Genomic DNA, 16,941 nt, shown 5'->3' on the forward strand with positions numbered 1-16,941 from the left:
GTCAGTCAGTCAGTCAGTCAGTCAGTCAGTCAGTCAGTCAGTCTGTCTGTCTGTATCTGTCTCTCTGTATGTCAGTCAGTCTGTCTTTCTGTATCTCTCTCTCTGTCTGTGTGTGTGTCTGTCTGTCTGTATCTGTCTCTCTGTCTGTCTGTCAGTCAGTCTGTCTGTATCTGTCTCTCAGTCTGTCTGTCTGTCTGTGTGTCTGTCTGTCTGTCTGTCTGTCTGTCTCTCTGTCTGTCTGTCAGTCAGTCTGTCTGTATCTGTCTCTCAGTCTGTCTGTCTGTCTTTCACTCAATTCAATTTAAATTCAAATGAGCTTTATTAGCATGACTGTGAAACACAATGTTGCCAAAGCATCAACATATTATATATAAATAATAAAACAAACAAACAAAACATATATGTACAGATCATGTCATAAATAAACACAATTTATCCTAATAAATGAATAAATGCAGTCGGTCTCTCTAGAGAATTAGCTGACTCTGGCGTTGTGAATAGCTAACACATATTTAGCCGCTAGTGCAGCTGTACTATCATCTTCTCCCAGTAAGAAGAACATTTTGTCAGTGTCGCTCAGTTCAGAGAATGATGGAATTAAGATTTCAAACCTGGGCAGAAAGGTTTCTCTTATACTGGTGTATTTAGAGCAGAAGAGCAGAAAGTGTTCCTCATCCTCGATGTGCTGTAGGTCACAGTGTCTACAGATCCTCTGCTCTCTCTCTGTCCATGTTTGTCTATGTCTTCCTCTCTCTATCTCTAGGTCATGGTCACTTAATCTGTATTTGGAGAGGATTTGTCTTTCTTTAAAATGTTTAATAAATAGATAACTGGCCAATTTAGTGGTTCTATTGAGGGCCGAGTAACATTGCAGTTTATTCTGGAGGGCAAAATGTGCTTTTAGTGCTTGATCATGAGTGACTTTTAGATGTTTGTGGATATGGTTAATAAAAGGTTTGGGGTTGATGTTGGGGTTGATGGGGAGTATATTCTGATGGATGAGTTGAAGAGCGAGTGAGTTCAGAGGATGAGGTTCTGCTGAGCTTTCATTGGCGAGGAGGGCTTTATATTGCACTGACTCTGGGTCAGACTGGGTCAGCCCTGCAGGCCGCAGTGGACGTGTTTTCTGTGAACCCCCAGAATATTTTTGCCAATTTCCAATTGTAATTTTTCTACTGATGTTTTATCCCAGTTTTTAAAATTTAGTACTGGTCCCCAAATTTTACATCCATATAAAAGAATTGGTTTTATTATTGAATTATATAATTTTATCCAGGTTTTAATGGGTAATTTTAAGTGTCCACATCGTGACTTTATAGCATAGAAAGCCCTCCGAGCCTTTTCAGCGAGTGTTTTGACAGCCAGACCGAAGCGTCCCGAAGCGCTGATGTCGATGCCCAGATAGCTGTAGCTAGAGCTGTGCTGCAGGACCTGGCCTTTATACAGGAACTGGTGTTTGTGTCCCTGAGATCTGGCTTTCTTCTGGAACACCATGACTCTGGTTTTGTCCAGATTGACGGTCAGGGCCCATTCGTGACAGTATTGTTCCAGCAGGGACAGGCTCTGCTGAAGGCCCTCAGGTGTGCGGGACAGCAGGACCAGGTCATCTGCATACAGCAGACATCTGACCTCTGACCCCTGTAGAGTGAGGCCGGGCGCAGTAGAGCTCTCCAGCGCTGGCGCCAGGTCATTGATGTAGATGTTGAATAGAGTTGGGCTCAGACTGCAGCCCTGCCTCACTCCACGGCCCTGCTGGAAGAACGCGGTTCTGCGGTTACCCATCTTCACCGCACTTTTGCTGTTGGTGTACAGAGATTTAATAATGTCAAACGTTTTTCCGCCAATGCCAATTTGTAGGATTTTGTACAGTAGACCATCATGCCAAATTGAATCAAATGCTTTTTTAAAGTCTACAAAACATGCAAATATTTTCCTTTGTTTGTGGTTGATGTTCTTGTTGATTAGAGTGTGGAGAGAGTAGATGTGGTCGGATGTGCGATGTTTGGGTAAAAAGCCAATCTGTGCTTTATTTAAGATGTTGTGTGCTGAGATGTGTGAGACGATGCGTGTGTGTATGATACTGCAGAACAGTTTTCCCAACACACTGCCCACACTTATCCTCTCTATATATATCACTCTCTCTGTCTGTCAGTCTGTCTGTCTGTCTGGCTCTCTGTCTGTCAGTCAGTCTGTCTCTCTGTCTTTCTGTCTGTCAGTCAGTCTGTCTCTCTGTCTGTCTGTCTGTCTGTCTGTCTGTCTGTCAGTCTGTCTCTCTGTCTGTCAGTCAGTCTCTCTGTCTGTCTGTCAGTCTGTCTCTCTGTCTGTCAGTCAGTCTGTCTCTCTGCCTGTCTGTCTTTCTCTCTGTCTGTCTGTCTGTCTCTCTGTCTGTCTGTCTGTCTGTCTGTCTGTCTGTCAGTCTGTCAGTCTGTTTCTATGTCTGTCAGTCAGTCTCTCTGTTTGTCTCTCTGTCTGTCTGTCTCTCTGTCTGTTTGTCTATGTTTCTCTGTCTGTCTCTCTGTATGTCTGTCTGTCTGCCTGCCTGTCTGTCTGTCAGTCTGTATCTCTCTGTCTGTCAGTCTGTATCTGTCTGTCTGTCTGTCTCTGTCTCTCTGTCTGTCTGTCAGTCTGTCTCTCTGTCTGTCAGTCAGTCTGTCTCTCTGTCTGTCTGTCTGTCTGATCTCTGTTTGTCTCTCTGTCTGTCTGTCTGTCTCTCTGTCTGTTTGTCTATGTTTTTCTGTCTGTCTCTCTGTATGTCTGTCTGTCTCTATGTCTGTTTGTCTATGTTTCTCTGTCTGTCTCTGTCTATCTGTCTGTCTATCCATTTGTCTGTCTGTCTGTCTGTCTGTCTGTCTGTCTCTGTCTCTCTGTCTGTCTGTCTGCCTATCCATTTGTCCGTCTGTCTGTCTGTCTGTCAGTCAGTCATTCTGTCTCTCTGTCTGTCTGTCTGTCTGTCAGTCAGTCATTCTGTCTCTCTGTCTGTCTGTCTCTCTGTCTGTCAGTCAGTCTGTCTCTCTGTCTGTCTGTCTGTCTCTCTGTTTGTCTCTCTGTCTGTCTGTCTGTCTGTCTCTCTGTCTGTTTGTCTATGTTTCTCTGTCTGTCTCTCTGTATGTCTGTCTGTCTCTCTGTCTGTTTGTCTATGTTTCTCTGTCTGTCTCTGTCTAGCTGTCTGTCTATCCATTTGTCTGTCCGTCCGTCTGTCTGTCTGTCTGTCTCTGTCTATCTGTCTGTCTGTCTGTCTGCCTATCCATTTGTCCGTCTGTCTGTCTGTCAGTCATTCATTCTGTCTCTCTGTCTGTCTGTCTCTCTGTCTGTCAGTCATTCATTCTGTCTCTCTGTCTGTCTGTCAGTCATTCATTCTGTCTCTCTGTCTGTCTGTCTCTCTGTCTGTTTGTCTGTTTCTCTGTCTGTTTGTCTATGTTTCTCTGTCTGTCTCTGTCTCTCTTTCTGCCTATCCATTCGTCCGTCTGTCAGTCAGTCTCTCTGTCTGTCTGTCAGTCAGTCTGTCTCTCTGTCTACCTGTCTCTCTGTCTGTCAGTCTGTCTGTCTGTCTGTCTGTCTGTCTCTCTGTCTGTCTGCCTGTCTCTCTTTCTGTTTGTCTATGTTTCTCTGTCTGTCTCTGTCTATCTGTCTGTCTATCCATTTGTCTGTATGTCCGTCTGTCTGTCTGTCTGCCTATCCATTCGTCCGTCTGTCTGTCTGTCTCTGTCTCTGTCTCTGTCTATGTCTGTTTGTCTGTCTGTCTGTCTGTCTGTCTGTCTGTCTGTCAGTCTGTCTCTCTGTCTGTCTGTCTGTCTATCTGTCTCTCTCTATGTCTGTCTGTCTCTGTCTCTTTATTTCTCTCTGTCTGTCAGTCTGTATGTCTGTATGCATGTATTTCTACTTAAAAATGTTCAATTTCTGAGTGAAAATTGTTTTACTACATTTTTTCCCCTCAGTGTTGCTTAGTATTTCATAAATCTTTTAATTGTGAATACATTTCATTGGTTAAAAGTATGAATATGAATCGGTTATGGTTATATGAATATGGCTAGCAATGAAACCAGTGATATTCAGTTTGCTAAAATGTATGAGAAATGTATGACTGACAAATATTCATCACATTACGTTCATTAGTTGATGATAAAACTGTGTAATCCAGTGTATCAAACAGCCAGTGAAATACATTTGGCTGCGTGTCTCATACATATTCATCACGGCTCCTCTCTGTGGTCATTAAAGCAACACGTATCTAGAACATGTTGTTTTCGGTTTCCTGTTACTTTCTCTGGACGATCCACAGAACTGCTAATCAACAACTATGAGATCTATATATACACATACTGCTTGTTGACACAGGGAATCTGCTAAAAGTACAGTCCAACTGAAAGCTGTGTGCTTGTGTGTGTGTGTGTGTTATATTCCCTTCTGGTGTCTGGAACCATTCAGTAAATGTAATAGACGTTCATTTAAAGGATAAGCAAAATGGCCAGTTTGCCCCTGCCAGACCAGCAGCCTAGATGATATAATGTGGAAAGTGTTTTTTCCTTTCCGTTCATTCAAATTTAGGTGGCCGGGACTTGTTTTGAAAATATTATAATGTGTGTTCTATGGTGAGCACAAATGGTTAGTATAATAAAATTATTATGGGTCACCTTCTTGGCCGTAAAGGAAAAGATTCACATTCCCCTTCATGATGTTTCAAACCTACAAAGATTCAAATCTGAAAATCTTCATGCAGCCCTTTTGCATATGATGACAGACAAAGATGACTATATGATGACTATAGATCATATCTGTCAAGCTCCAAAAATGTCAATCAGTCAATCAATCAATCAGTCAATGCATACATACCTTAAGCAGCACGGCAGAAGCCATATGACTCTTGCTCTGTATTCCTGTCTTATTGTCTTTTTTATTCATACAGGAAGACCTGAAATACAATGCAGAAGTTGTATGGACATAAGTAACTAGCTATAGATACATACTACGGATATGTCGGTATTTTCCTGTTGGGATTAATTGCTCATGCTTTTATCACGGTATATGGTATTATCATGGTATTTGCAAGTTTTTTTTTTTTTAAAAGTAGTCATAATACAGTATAACAGGTTAAATAACTTTTTTCTAATAACAAAAATAACTGAACATTTAATACAATAAAGCAATACAAAAAAAATATAAAGTTAAAAGTTTTACAGATTAAAGTTCAAAAGAACTATAAACACCCATAAGGATCACTTTACAATAAGACCCCATTGGTTAACCTTAATTAACCATTAACATTCATAATGAGCAATAGCTACATTTGCTACTGAAGTTATTAATCTATGTTAAAAAATACAAGTCTTAGTTTGCTCATTAAATAACACTGTTGCAACCATCGATTTTAAAAACGTGTTATGAAATATTGGAATACCTAAAATTGAGATGAATGTTCAGAATAATTTTTTATTGGCAGTTTGTTAACTAATGAATTAACTAATGTTAATTAATGAAGCCCTAATGTAAAGTGTGAATTAACAGTTAAGAATCAAAACACTTTCAAACAATATCCAGGGCATGTTGTCGTCCAGATTAAAATGGAAAAAAAGTTTGAAAATAAATAGCCTATTAAGACTAAATACTTAAGTGTTTGGCACTGTGATGAACATCATAGCGAATACACAAATCTGAATGGCTATTTAAATTATTTAAATATGTTTTAGAAAGTAGGGCAGCTGCTTTATTTATGGGGTTTCCAGGGTAAGAGCTGCATTTTCTGCAGTTTAGCGCCATCTGCTGTCAGAGAGTGAATGTGCTTTCATTCAGTGCGTCTCTCACGTGTTCTTCATGTGCTTCTCATGCGGGCTTGTTTACATCAGAGCACACGTGTCTTTCAAGCAGCATACAGCGGTGTTGTGCTTTTTGATCTATTGATGGAATAGTATTCTTAAAATGCATTCCAAATTCTGAATAATTTGTAATATATAATTATTCACGTATTTATAAGTAAGTGTCCACAATAACAATATTGTGCATATTCATTACCCTGATATATTGCATTATACGTGAGCAATGATAAATATTCAATTCATCAACAATGACAGTTAAGATATTTAAAATGTCACAAAAGATTTATTTTTCAAATAAATGCTGTCCTTTTAAAATCTCTTATTTATTAAATCCTGAATAAAATGAAATGAACTGTCTTCAACATTGATAATAATGAATGTTTCTTGAGCAGCAAATCAGCATATTATTATGATTTCTGAAGATCATGTGACACTGAAGACTGGAGGAATGATGCTGAAAATTCAGCGCTGCATCACAGAAATAAATTCTAATTTTTACAACATATTCACTTATAAAACAGTTATTTTAAATTGTAATAATATTTCACATTTTTACTTTATTTTTTAATGAAATAAATGCAGCCTTGTACGTAGATCATAAGCACCTTCTTTTAAAAACATCTAGTGACCCCAAACCTTTTAACGGTAGTGCATAATAACTTTCATGAATATTTGGCGAACCCTTGACCTTGCAGGTCTGTGAACAGCACAGATTCACTTTCATTTAAATTCAGCCCTATAAATCATAAGTGTCTGTGTGAGAAGTCCAGAGGTGCCCTACACTTAGATGAGGAGGTGTTTCTCCTTCCTGCCTCTTATCCTAAATTAGAGTTGGCATGCCAGGTCAGTTACAGACACTCGGGTCTCAGGCTTCAGTCCAGATTCAGATGCATGTTCTTTTGTCTGGACTCCTAGTGTGTGACCCGGTCTGCGGTCCGCTCTTCTTCACTAGCTGAGATTGGAGATGGCACTTCCCTCCATGTGCAAGGGCCAGTGGTCAGCAGATCTTGGAAAGGGCGAATCCTCATTACAATGGGAGTCTTGTTTCCATATGGGTTCAGCTCTGTATTTAAAGGATATTTTTATTTACTCCGCTCTCTGGACGTCTCGGCAGCACAGCTGATGTTCCAGAGCAAACGGCACTGCCTCGTCTGGTTAACATGATCAAGATGTGCCCTGGGGCCTGCAGTTCGCTGCTCTTGCATTTGCACCTAGTTAAATGCATGTTGAGATGTACTGCGTGTTTGCGCAGTGTTTCTGAATGTTACTTTTAATGTGAAGGTTGGAGCTCCTGGAGCTCCTCAGCCCCAGCGGTGGTCCTGAACATCTACTTTTCCTCATTCAAAGGATGTTAATCTTAGCGAAGATGCTGAGGCAACACAAGTGCAGATTATCCACAGAACTAGACCAGATGTGTTTTGATCGCTGTCTGTTTTAAACGCACATGAATTCTCATGCAGCAAAGGCCGTGGTTCCCCGAAAACAAGCCATGCATCACAAAGGACCTGCCAAATCTTAATGAAGAGTCGCCGTTTTATTTTTCTGCACCATTCTGTGCATTTTAACTCTAAAACTGGTTTCATCAAAGAGACCTTAAAAAAGGCATACATGGTGTGATTTAAAAGTGGGATGAGACTCTGATTAAAATGGACCTAAAGTTGATCTCAGTTCTTTTAAATTCAAGCACCATTTGAATGTAAAGAGAAATTCTGTTGTAGTTTCCCTGTTTAATTTACTAAGAATATTATTTTCTTTTACTCTACATCCTCAAAGGTACTCTTGTCTTTCTCTTCTGGGAAACTGATTTTTAATGCACATTAGAGAGAGAATGTCATATTATCCACCCGATATTAAGTACCCCCAAAGAAATATTTTGATTCAGTGTAGAATTGAAAACACATTTTAAGGCTACAGTGTGGCCATAACATTGTTTTCAGAAGTTATTCAGAGGTGGCATGAATGCATTTACACTGGAATTAGAATGGTCTAAAAAATGCTAAGAGATAAATGGTTTAAATAGCTTTTTTTTTTTTTTTTTTTTTTTTTTTTTTTATTAATATTTTATTCTGAAATGGGGTTGGGTTTTAATGCAACAAAACAAACAAGCAAACATAAACAAAAAACAACCTAAATTCAGTGCCCAAACATTGTTTGACAACTATATTTTTGCAAATATTTAGAAAACATGCCAAAATTACAGCCAATTATTTTGCTTTGAAATGTGCCTTCTATTTCAAAATTTTACCCAGTAGAATTTCGACACTCCGGGTTGCCAGCTGGTGGAAAAACAGCAAACAAACTGGTTCAGGGATTACAGATTCTACCTCACCTAAAATCCTCTGCATCCAACTATAATGCTCTGTGACCACGGGCATATTAAAACATGGATAAATCAGTTTACCAACTCAGCAGTGTGTAAGGCTCGTGACCTTCCATCGTCAGTTTGCGTGTAAGTATCGAGTCTGAGGAATAGGTGGGGGAAGAAACGACTCTCTCCAATATTTAGAATTTGGACTGCAGTTCCCATTTCAACCACTAGCTGTCAATATTAAATTTTGCACCTTTAAGCTGAAAGGTTTAAACATGCATGCAAATGATAAACCTTGTTGATGCAGCAGCTCTTTAATATCACATAAGCGTAATAGCGAAAGCGTCCACAGAATGCGTGTTCCCGAGAAACAAACCCACAGCCTTGGTGTTGCTAGACAATTACAAGAACACTTCTGCAGTTTATTAATAACGCAAGATCAAATCATAACCTCACTATGAAAATCGCATAATAGAGTTTTGTAATGCACAGCAGTTAATAAACACTGTTCTTTCACAAACGCTCGTATTCAAAAGTGCAGTGGTTTAAAGCTGTCTGTCTTTGGAGGATTTTGTGCAGTGTTTGTCTTGGTTCTGCTTTTAAAGACTGTTTGGAGCACAACTGTTCCCTTGGCTTCGGAGAATGAGTTTCCTGATGGAGGTTTCTTGAAGAGATAATGCTGTTCATCTGAGGTCATGCATCATCTGCGCTCTAGCTGACCTGAGGCCTGTGGAGCCGCTGCTATACCTGATGGATCCGCACACAGATGAATAGAGGAGTGACCCGGCCTTTTCCATTTTAATGGGATTGTTTGCTCTGTACAGTGAGACGGCACATATATGCCGTAGAATTCTGGAGCGTAATCCATGTGGAGACGGAGCGCTGTTGGCTGAACCTGTTGAACCCCACAACGAAAGTGTGTGTCATTACATGTTTCATTTCACAGCAAACAGGCTTGACTGTGTTGAATAATGAATCAGCTTGTATGCAGCGTGTCTTTGACTTTGGATGTGGAGTTGCGTGCTTGTGTTCTTGACGTGGTGTGATGATTACTGGAAGAGTGTTGGAGCTGCGAGCCTGACTTGCTTTCATCTGCTCGAGAGAAACACTCCAGATGAATCCGTCGGCCTCATTTGCTAAGTGCCGAGCTCTCTAATGCAGATTTAATTCAAAAAGCTCATGGCTCAGACTGGTGTGTTTGTCTGAAAGCCAGACGGATGTTCTGTATCAATTATTTATTCATTTAGATGCAGCTGTACAAGCCAAAGCAGTGCTTCTCGTAAAGTTTAAAGGGTTAGTTCACCAAAAACCAGTGACAGTTCTTTAATTTAATCACTTTGTTCCTTGCGTCTTTTTATTCAGTGGAACACGAAGGTAGATATGCACTAAAACTCAAAGTTTTCAATAGAGACCAAAAAGTTTATTTAGAGATCAAATAATACATTTATTTAATAATCAACACTTAAAATTCAAAACTGAGATGTATATAAGCATGTAAATTGTATGCACGAGGCAGTCCATACCATACCTGCTTCCATACCAGTACGTTGTTGAAAAATACAATACACATTTAAACTGTGGCTGTAATAAAAAGCATGCTTTCATGACAGACTTATTCAAACATACATTAAATGATGAAGACTGTAGGGTAAATCATATAATAATGATTGTGTAATATAGTGGAGTTTAACCGTGTTTACAAGTATCTTTGAAATCTAGAAGTTTTCGGTCAATGATTTCAGCCATCCAAAACATAATTAGCACTGCACTGATGGCTAGTTTTCGGTTTGAGATATTTAGTTGTCTCACTGCACAAAGAATGTTCATGCTGCTCTGGTGAAAGAAAAGTGGATGGATGCTGCTCAAAACATGACAGAAGTGCCATAAAAGCAGGTCACATGATTCATGCACTATATAGTCCAGCTCATATGTTGTTTGTGTAAGAAAGAGATCCTCATTTTAGTTAGGATTTGCTAAAAATCCTCTCTTTCACCATAGCTTTCAAAAATCTGTGGAAGCCCATTTCTGCCATAAGAATAAGAAGTCATGCTTTGGATTGCCCATTACATTTTATTTGAACAATTATAACTTTTTATCTCACGATTAGAATTTTTATGCCTTAATTAAACATTTTATCTCATAATTAGGACTTTTATGTCATTATGGTTTATCGAAAAGATTTTTCTTTTTTCCCCTCATGCAATAGAAATGGGATTTCATGCTAATTAAATGTTTTTATTTGTCAGCGTATTTCAACTTGTGTGTGGTTTGTTCCTTATTACTGAAAGATGACTTGTAATTTTAGGATTGTCTGAATTTACAAAATGTAGTTCTGAAGCCTACAGATCCTCTTTATTATAGGGTAGCTTGACTTTTGGTATTACTGGGTTATTTTGGATTTCCCCTATTAGAACTCTGATCCCATCAGGCACTGAAGCCTTCATTCAGTCCCGCTTCATTCTGCTGTCATGTAAGGCTTTGCACAGTTATCTAATACTCTACAGACCTTGTTCATTGAGCTCGGAAACCATACTGTAATGTTCAGAACTTTCTGCACAGTCTAAAAATAGCATTCACTGAAATTGCAGGAACGACTTGTTCTGAACTTTCTGATGCCAGACAGATGGATGCATTATGACCGTCCATATGTTAATGTCCACAACGAATGTTCAATGACTTCAACATAAATGACTGCAAAAGAGAACCTTGCTTGGATTTATAAGTGACCCATTTATTCATTTATAGTAAAGTTAAGCATATGTAAAAAGTAGACCGGCTAAGAGTCTTTTTTAAGAGTATTAGCATTGTTTTAACCATTTGTATTTTTGGATCTTACTTTGAAACTAGTTTAATATATATTCATTTTAACAAATCAGTATCAATTCCTAAATCCCAAAGTCATGCTACAGTCTATCTTTAGTCAGTTGATGCATGAATAAAACTTCACTAGACATAATATACACACTAATATGTATATTTTCACAAGGCTTATCCCATCCAACAGCGCAGTAAGCATTGAGTTTTGTCACTTTCAATAAGAAGCAAAGTCTCATCTTTCAAATTCTCTCCATTTTATCAGGAAACTCACTCAACAAATGATGTTTTATGTTAATGTAAAACTTCCTTATGTTATAATTTTTTTTCATTTGTTTATTATATTTATGAATAAATAGTTTTGTGATGTTAATTGCCTAATTAAAGTTAATTAAACCTTTAGTATTTTAGTAATGTGCAGTTATATGGCTCCCTATATAATTTTCTGCAGATAGATTTGTTATCCTTAAGAACATTTAAATCATAATTGAATTTCAGAAGGAGAGACGTTTTGTTCAGTAAACCACTATTTAATCACACAAGGAACTTAGTTTATTTTCCCCTCTGCTGTACTGAAAACATACCAAACCGTGACTTCATAACCAAGGTACGAACCGAACCATCCTTCTGTGCATCATTACACCCCTAATATTCTCCGTAAAACTGTCCAATAAACTTGCAGTTCCTTGAGCTCAAGGAACACTAAAACAGTCACATGTCCTGAACAGGAAGTGGTTCTGTTTGATGACGACCACAGCACGAGAATATTGTTGGCAGGTTGTGTTTGTAAGTCTCTGGGAATGACTCTGGTGGAGATGGCAGAGGAAGAAAGGCTGGTGGCTTGGTTTGTGTCCTGCATATTTATGACCGACTCTTACACATATAATTACATTATTAACAGGCATCACTTTGGTTTGCAGCCGCTGGATGTTCTGAGACTCGGTGGTTCACACATATTGGTCAGGAGATGGTGTCGTAACTCTGTCATGCGTGGCCATTGTTTCAGTGCTTTATTTGTGGAAAAGCAGTGGAAAGTTAGTCACGACTGATCCGAGTCCAGCGCTTTATGCTTCCCTTCAGGTTGGACTGTGGCCTAACCCGACACACATCAGGCCCTGGATCTGCTCTGTTCTCATGTGGCCCACAGACCTTTCTGTCTGCTTTTCAAGGTTTTGCCTGGGGTTCTAAGGAGAGGGTTAGCGTAGCATAATGCTGAGCAGTGAGTGATCTGATTAACATGCTGTTTGAGTGCAAGTGACAGCTGTCCCTCAGGGGTCCATATTAATGAACTACAAGTACTGTACTGCTACCGTAATTAGTTTGTTTTGGAACAGTGCTTCTTTTGCACAAATATACAGAATGTTTCTTATGGCTTTCTACTGGTCCTGGAAAGTGTTTAAATTTTGACACTTACATTCAAGAAGTCCTTGAAAATGCTTGAATGTTATTCTGAAAACCGGTTTAATTTAAAAAGTTAATGCAATGAATAAATTAGGCCATAAATTACTTACCCTCATCCTAGGTGTATATGACTTTCTTCTTTCAGACAAATCCAGTCAGAGTTATATTAAAAACTGTCTTTGATCTTTCAAGCTGTTTAATGCCAGTCGACAGGTGTTGCAGTGCATCAGTCCAAAAGAAGTGAAATAAAAAAGCACCCATCCATAAAAAAAAAGTGCCTCACATGTCTCTGGGGGGTGAACAAAGGCCTTCTGTAATGAATCTATGCATTTTTGTAAAAAAAAATATCCATATTCAAAACATAATTATCACTGTTAAATACTTTTTTATGGATGGGTGCTTTTTATTTAACTTCTTTTTGACTGAAGCACTGCAATACCTGCTGAGTGGCATTTTTGGGTGAACTAACCCTTTGAGTTTTTTTATGTTAGACCTTCATGTACTCCATGAATACTGGAATGTGATTTTAATAGGTCCTGATGTCCAATTTGTAAAGAATTTATTTCTAAGTTTTAAATTAATCCATTATACAGTACTGTGAAGGGGCGAAGTTGACCGTAATTATCGGTCAAGAAGTTAAGAAGTTGTTCATCTGGTACATACAGGCTACAATGCACATATCAGCCAAGATTAGACCAAAATTTTAGCATATTTGTTGAAAATGTATATTTAATTTTACAGCGACTTCTACTATTTTTACATTTAGATTACTTGTTCCATCATCATGCATTTAAATCCGTATAAATTAATAGGGCTGTCAGAATAGATGAGACACTTTTCATACAGTACAATATAATAATAGTGGTGCCTAAATGTACTTGTAGCATTTAAAACCATTGATTTTAGGGATTTTATGGCAACAAGTCTTGTTTCAATAAATTGAATAGTTGCTTTCCTTTCATCCAATTTCAGGTCAGCTGTTCTCGTGACGAATGATTCCAGAGCTGCAGGAAATGATGTAACCCTGATTTCACATGACTTTAAATGCTCCATCTGGAGTTGATTTCTAAATAAACGACCTGTAACGAGGATCTTCTGTACGTGTGCTGGAGTATTTTTCTTGTGAGTTGAGTTGAGTACAGGTGCGTTTCTGACTTGAGTCCTAAAGATTGACTCTTGAAGATTACACAGGATTTACTGTGGTACTTGGTTATGTGCTCCTCTAGTTGTCTTTGCAGTCACCACCTTCCTTTATTTGTGAGTAGCCTACTCTTCTTTCTTTCTCTTCTCTTTTTTTAATCATGCTTCATTTACTGCCCTCATCAGATCTGCTTTTCCGCTCATTCCTGCAGAGTTTGCATTCCTCGGCTCGACACTTGTGAGATTTCCCGGATTCCTCGCTGTCTCTGTGTCATTGCTTGGATGAGAGCAGGAGAAATCCACTCAGGCTCATAAAAACAAATGTGAGCCAATAGCCAAGCTATTTGGGCATTTTTAGCATGTCATTTTTTTTTTCTTCTATCCACAAAATCCATTTTTGCATTGCAGAAGCTGCATCTAAAGTAGCTTTTAGATGTATTTACACTGCAATTACAGATGCATAAATAACACTGGTTTATATAATACTGAAATTTGGGAAGATCAGTTCATATATATTTTTATCAACATAAATTTTCCCTATTTCTTAAGTAAATAAATACGTAAAATAAAATGGTATCAACAGATTCAGCATGACTCGTTTCATTGGAACCAAGAATCTACATTTCTAGTAAATCCTAATAGCTATTATTTTCAGATTTCTTTACCAATAATATTTATGCTTTAATGAGATTATTGCTTTAATACTGAAAAAATTTATGTAAGGAGGAGTCAGTGGGGTCTAATACTCTTTGGACCCCATTGCTCTTCACTATGTCTTACACAAAAGTGCGGATCTTGATTGCTCAGCGGCTCTGATTAAGAGAAAATGAGCTGCTCATGGTCCAGCAGCGCTCCAGTGGCAGCATTATGTAACTGATGGAGGTTTTGGTCTCCAGATTGGACCAGAGTTCGTTCTGGTTAATGCAGTGAGGTCTGGGTTGGCTCTGCTCGAGTGTAATCATGTGGCTCAGTGATTTGCAGTCCAGGTCACGCAGACTCTAGAGCTAAAAGTGTCCCACAGGGCCACTGTCCAAGTCTTTAGGAGATGTTTTCGTTCAAGTTTTACAGTTTGAAAATGAGTATGACTGATATCTCTGTTTCACACCAGCAGATAAACTTGTGTTAATACTGTGCAGAATGGCAGCAAACTAAGATCTTGCACTCACTGAGACATTGTGTTGATGGTCGTTTAGTGAGCCCTCTGCAGAAGGAAACTCTTGAGCATGAAGCCATCATTTACTCACCTTGATGTCGTTTTAACTTGAAAAGCATTACTGAAACTAAAGGCTTCTCTTTTCCATACAATATAAAGTAGAAGATGATTCATACTCTCAAACTCCAACATGCACAGAATCGTAGAAGTACAAGACTCGGACACTATATTCCAGTCCTTCTGAGATGCAAGTATTGGTTGTTGTTCTTCCACAGTGGATATTCATTTAGCTAGCATTGCTCTTTTGGAAAATTATATTGGTTTGCATGGAATTACTGGTTCTAATGTATTATTTGTTTTTTCCCATGCATTTACGAAGAATGGAGGCTGAAACATTCACTCTTTAAAAGGGATGTTAAAGCACCAAAAATAATTATTAAAGTAGTCTGTCAAGTAGATGTTCGGTGCATTGGTTAATGCAGTTCACAGATTCAGTCTGAAGGAGTTGTTCACTAAACAGACAGACCTGAGTCAATTTCTCATAAGTTTCTCAAGACTATACTTTTATTGTGTTTTTGTGTCTTTAGTGAAGTTTGAAAGCATCTGCACAAATTTATTGTAACTGCACGCATGATTATAGCTAAATTCTCCTTTTGTATTTGATGTAAAAAAAAAAAAAGAATAATACTATTTGCACAGGGTTGGAATGACCTATGAGTGAATAAATGATGACAAAATGCAAATATTTGAGTTCTTTTATATAAATATCAGTTTGATGCACGTACAATATATACATACATACAAAACGTGTTTTTATTTTTATCATCTTCAAAATGCTGTAAATTATATTAAAGTTAAAGTTATATAATGCAATTAATCTCAAGCAAATATATATATATATATATATATATATATATATATATATATATATATATATATATATGTGCGAAGTGCACACTTTGGCTTTTATTCTCTTTCAACAATGCAATTTATTTTATTTTTTTGCAATAACTTATGCAGTTCACAGAAAAATAATGGTCCAGTTTGAATATATATGTGTATGTGTGTGTTTGTGTGTATTTTGAATATGAAAAAAAAATGCAGCAAGGAACTAACCTGTTTATTGAAATGACTGAAGCAGTCTGCCTGAAGTGGTTTGTTTGCCCTTGTGCTTCTAGTTTCCCTTCCTTCAGCTCTTAAGTGTGAGAAACTGAAGGGTTTTATGGTGTGTTTTTGATCTTTCTTTTGCTCTGGGTTGGTGGCCTGTTTTAAGGGATAAAGGCAGGTCATGTCAGGCCTTCCTGAGTTTGCAGAATTGGGTTTAATTGGGCTTTCTGGAGATATTTCGGTCTGAGGTCTCCCCTGGCATTCAGGCTTCATGTTGGGCAGGCCTGTGCAAGGGCAATGTCGTTTTGATATGCATGTGCATGAATTACTCTCCATCCTTCCGTTTCCCATGCACGTTAATAACGCTCTGACATGTTAAAGAGCTGATTAGGAATTCAGGCTGCGCTTGAAGACCATTCATCATGGAGATCACATGGTGTTTGTGACTTATGTCCATGTGGTTGCCTCCGATTAAAGGTTCACAAGCCATTTTAAAAAATAACAATGTCTATATTGTGGGCAGGATGTGTAAATGTTTTCTTCCTGTAATGTCTTAACGGACTAGATATTTGGTTAGGCAGTTTGCGGGCTGCTATTTTCTTCCAGATTTTGCCATTTATAGAACAAGTGCAGCTAAAGACTAGTGGCGGGACTAATCAACTAGTTTCAGCTTTCTCACTGGAACCCAGTGACCTCAAACGCAGTGATTGTCCAGCGGGACCCCTGGCACAGCGCAGGCCTCATTATGCAGGGTGTGTATGGGAACGGCAGTAAACCTGACATTTCCCTCCAGCGAGCGGCCCGTCCTAATCACAGCCCTGCTGCACAATATGCAGTAAACCGTCGCCACCGCGGACACTGAGACCGGGACAGAGAGGATGTTAACCCCTCATTCCCTCCGTCTGTAAGTGGAGCTGTCCTTTATTGCACAAAAGCACAATAATGCATGCAGTGTTGGTGAAAGTTACTTTGAAATGTAATGCATTAGAGAATTGCATTATGCCATAAAGTGATTAATTGCATTACTTTTTATTAAGTAATGCATTACTTTTGCATTACTACTGTGTTACCCCCAACATTTGCACTGCATTGCTTATTGAACAAATAGCTGAGACTCTAAAATCTGATGGATGGCTCATTTTAAAATAGCTGTTATACTGACACAGCTAGGTCGTTATGATTTATGCAATGCGGAAACTGATGGAATT

The 16,941-nt window shown here is 38.5% G+C and overlaps 1 protein-coding gene across 1 annotated transcript in view; it reads left to right on the top strand.

Moving 5' to 3' along the window:
* Positions 1 to 16,941, top strand: part of bckdhb (branched chain keto acid dehydrogenase E1 subunit beta) — an 82,037-nt gene that overhangs the window by 35,528 nt on the left and 29,568 nt on the right. Inside the window, 3 exon segments of the mRNA XM_059568642.1 lie at positions 2,153 to 2,187; positions 14,320 to 14,329; positions 14,460 to 14,507. Coding sequence (XP_059424625.1) covers positions 2,153 to 2,187; positions 14,320 to 14,329; positions 14,460 to 14,507 — 93 coding nt within the window.

Source organism: Carassius carassius, chromosome 15 (assembly GCF_963082965.1).
Source record: "Carassius carassius chromosome 15, fCarCar2.1, whole genome shotgun sequence".
In the NCBI taxonomy this organism is placed as follows: Eukaryota; Metazoa; Chordata; class Actinopteri; order Cypriniformes; family Cyprinidae; genus Carassius; species Carassius carassius.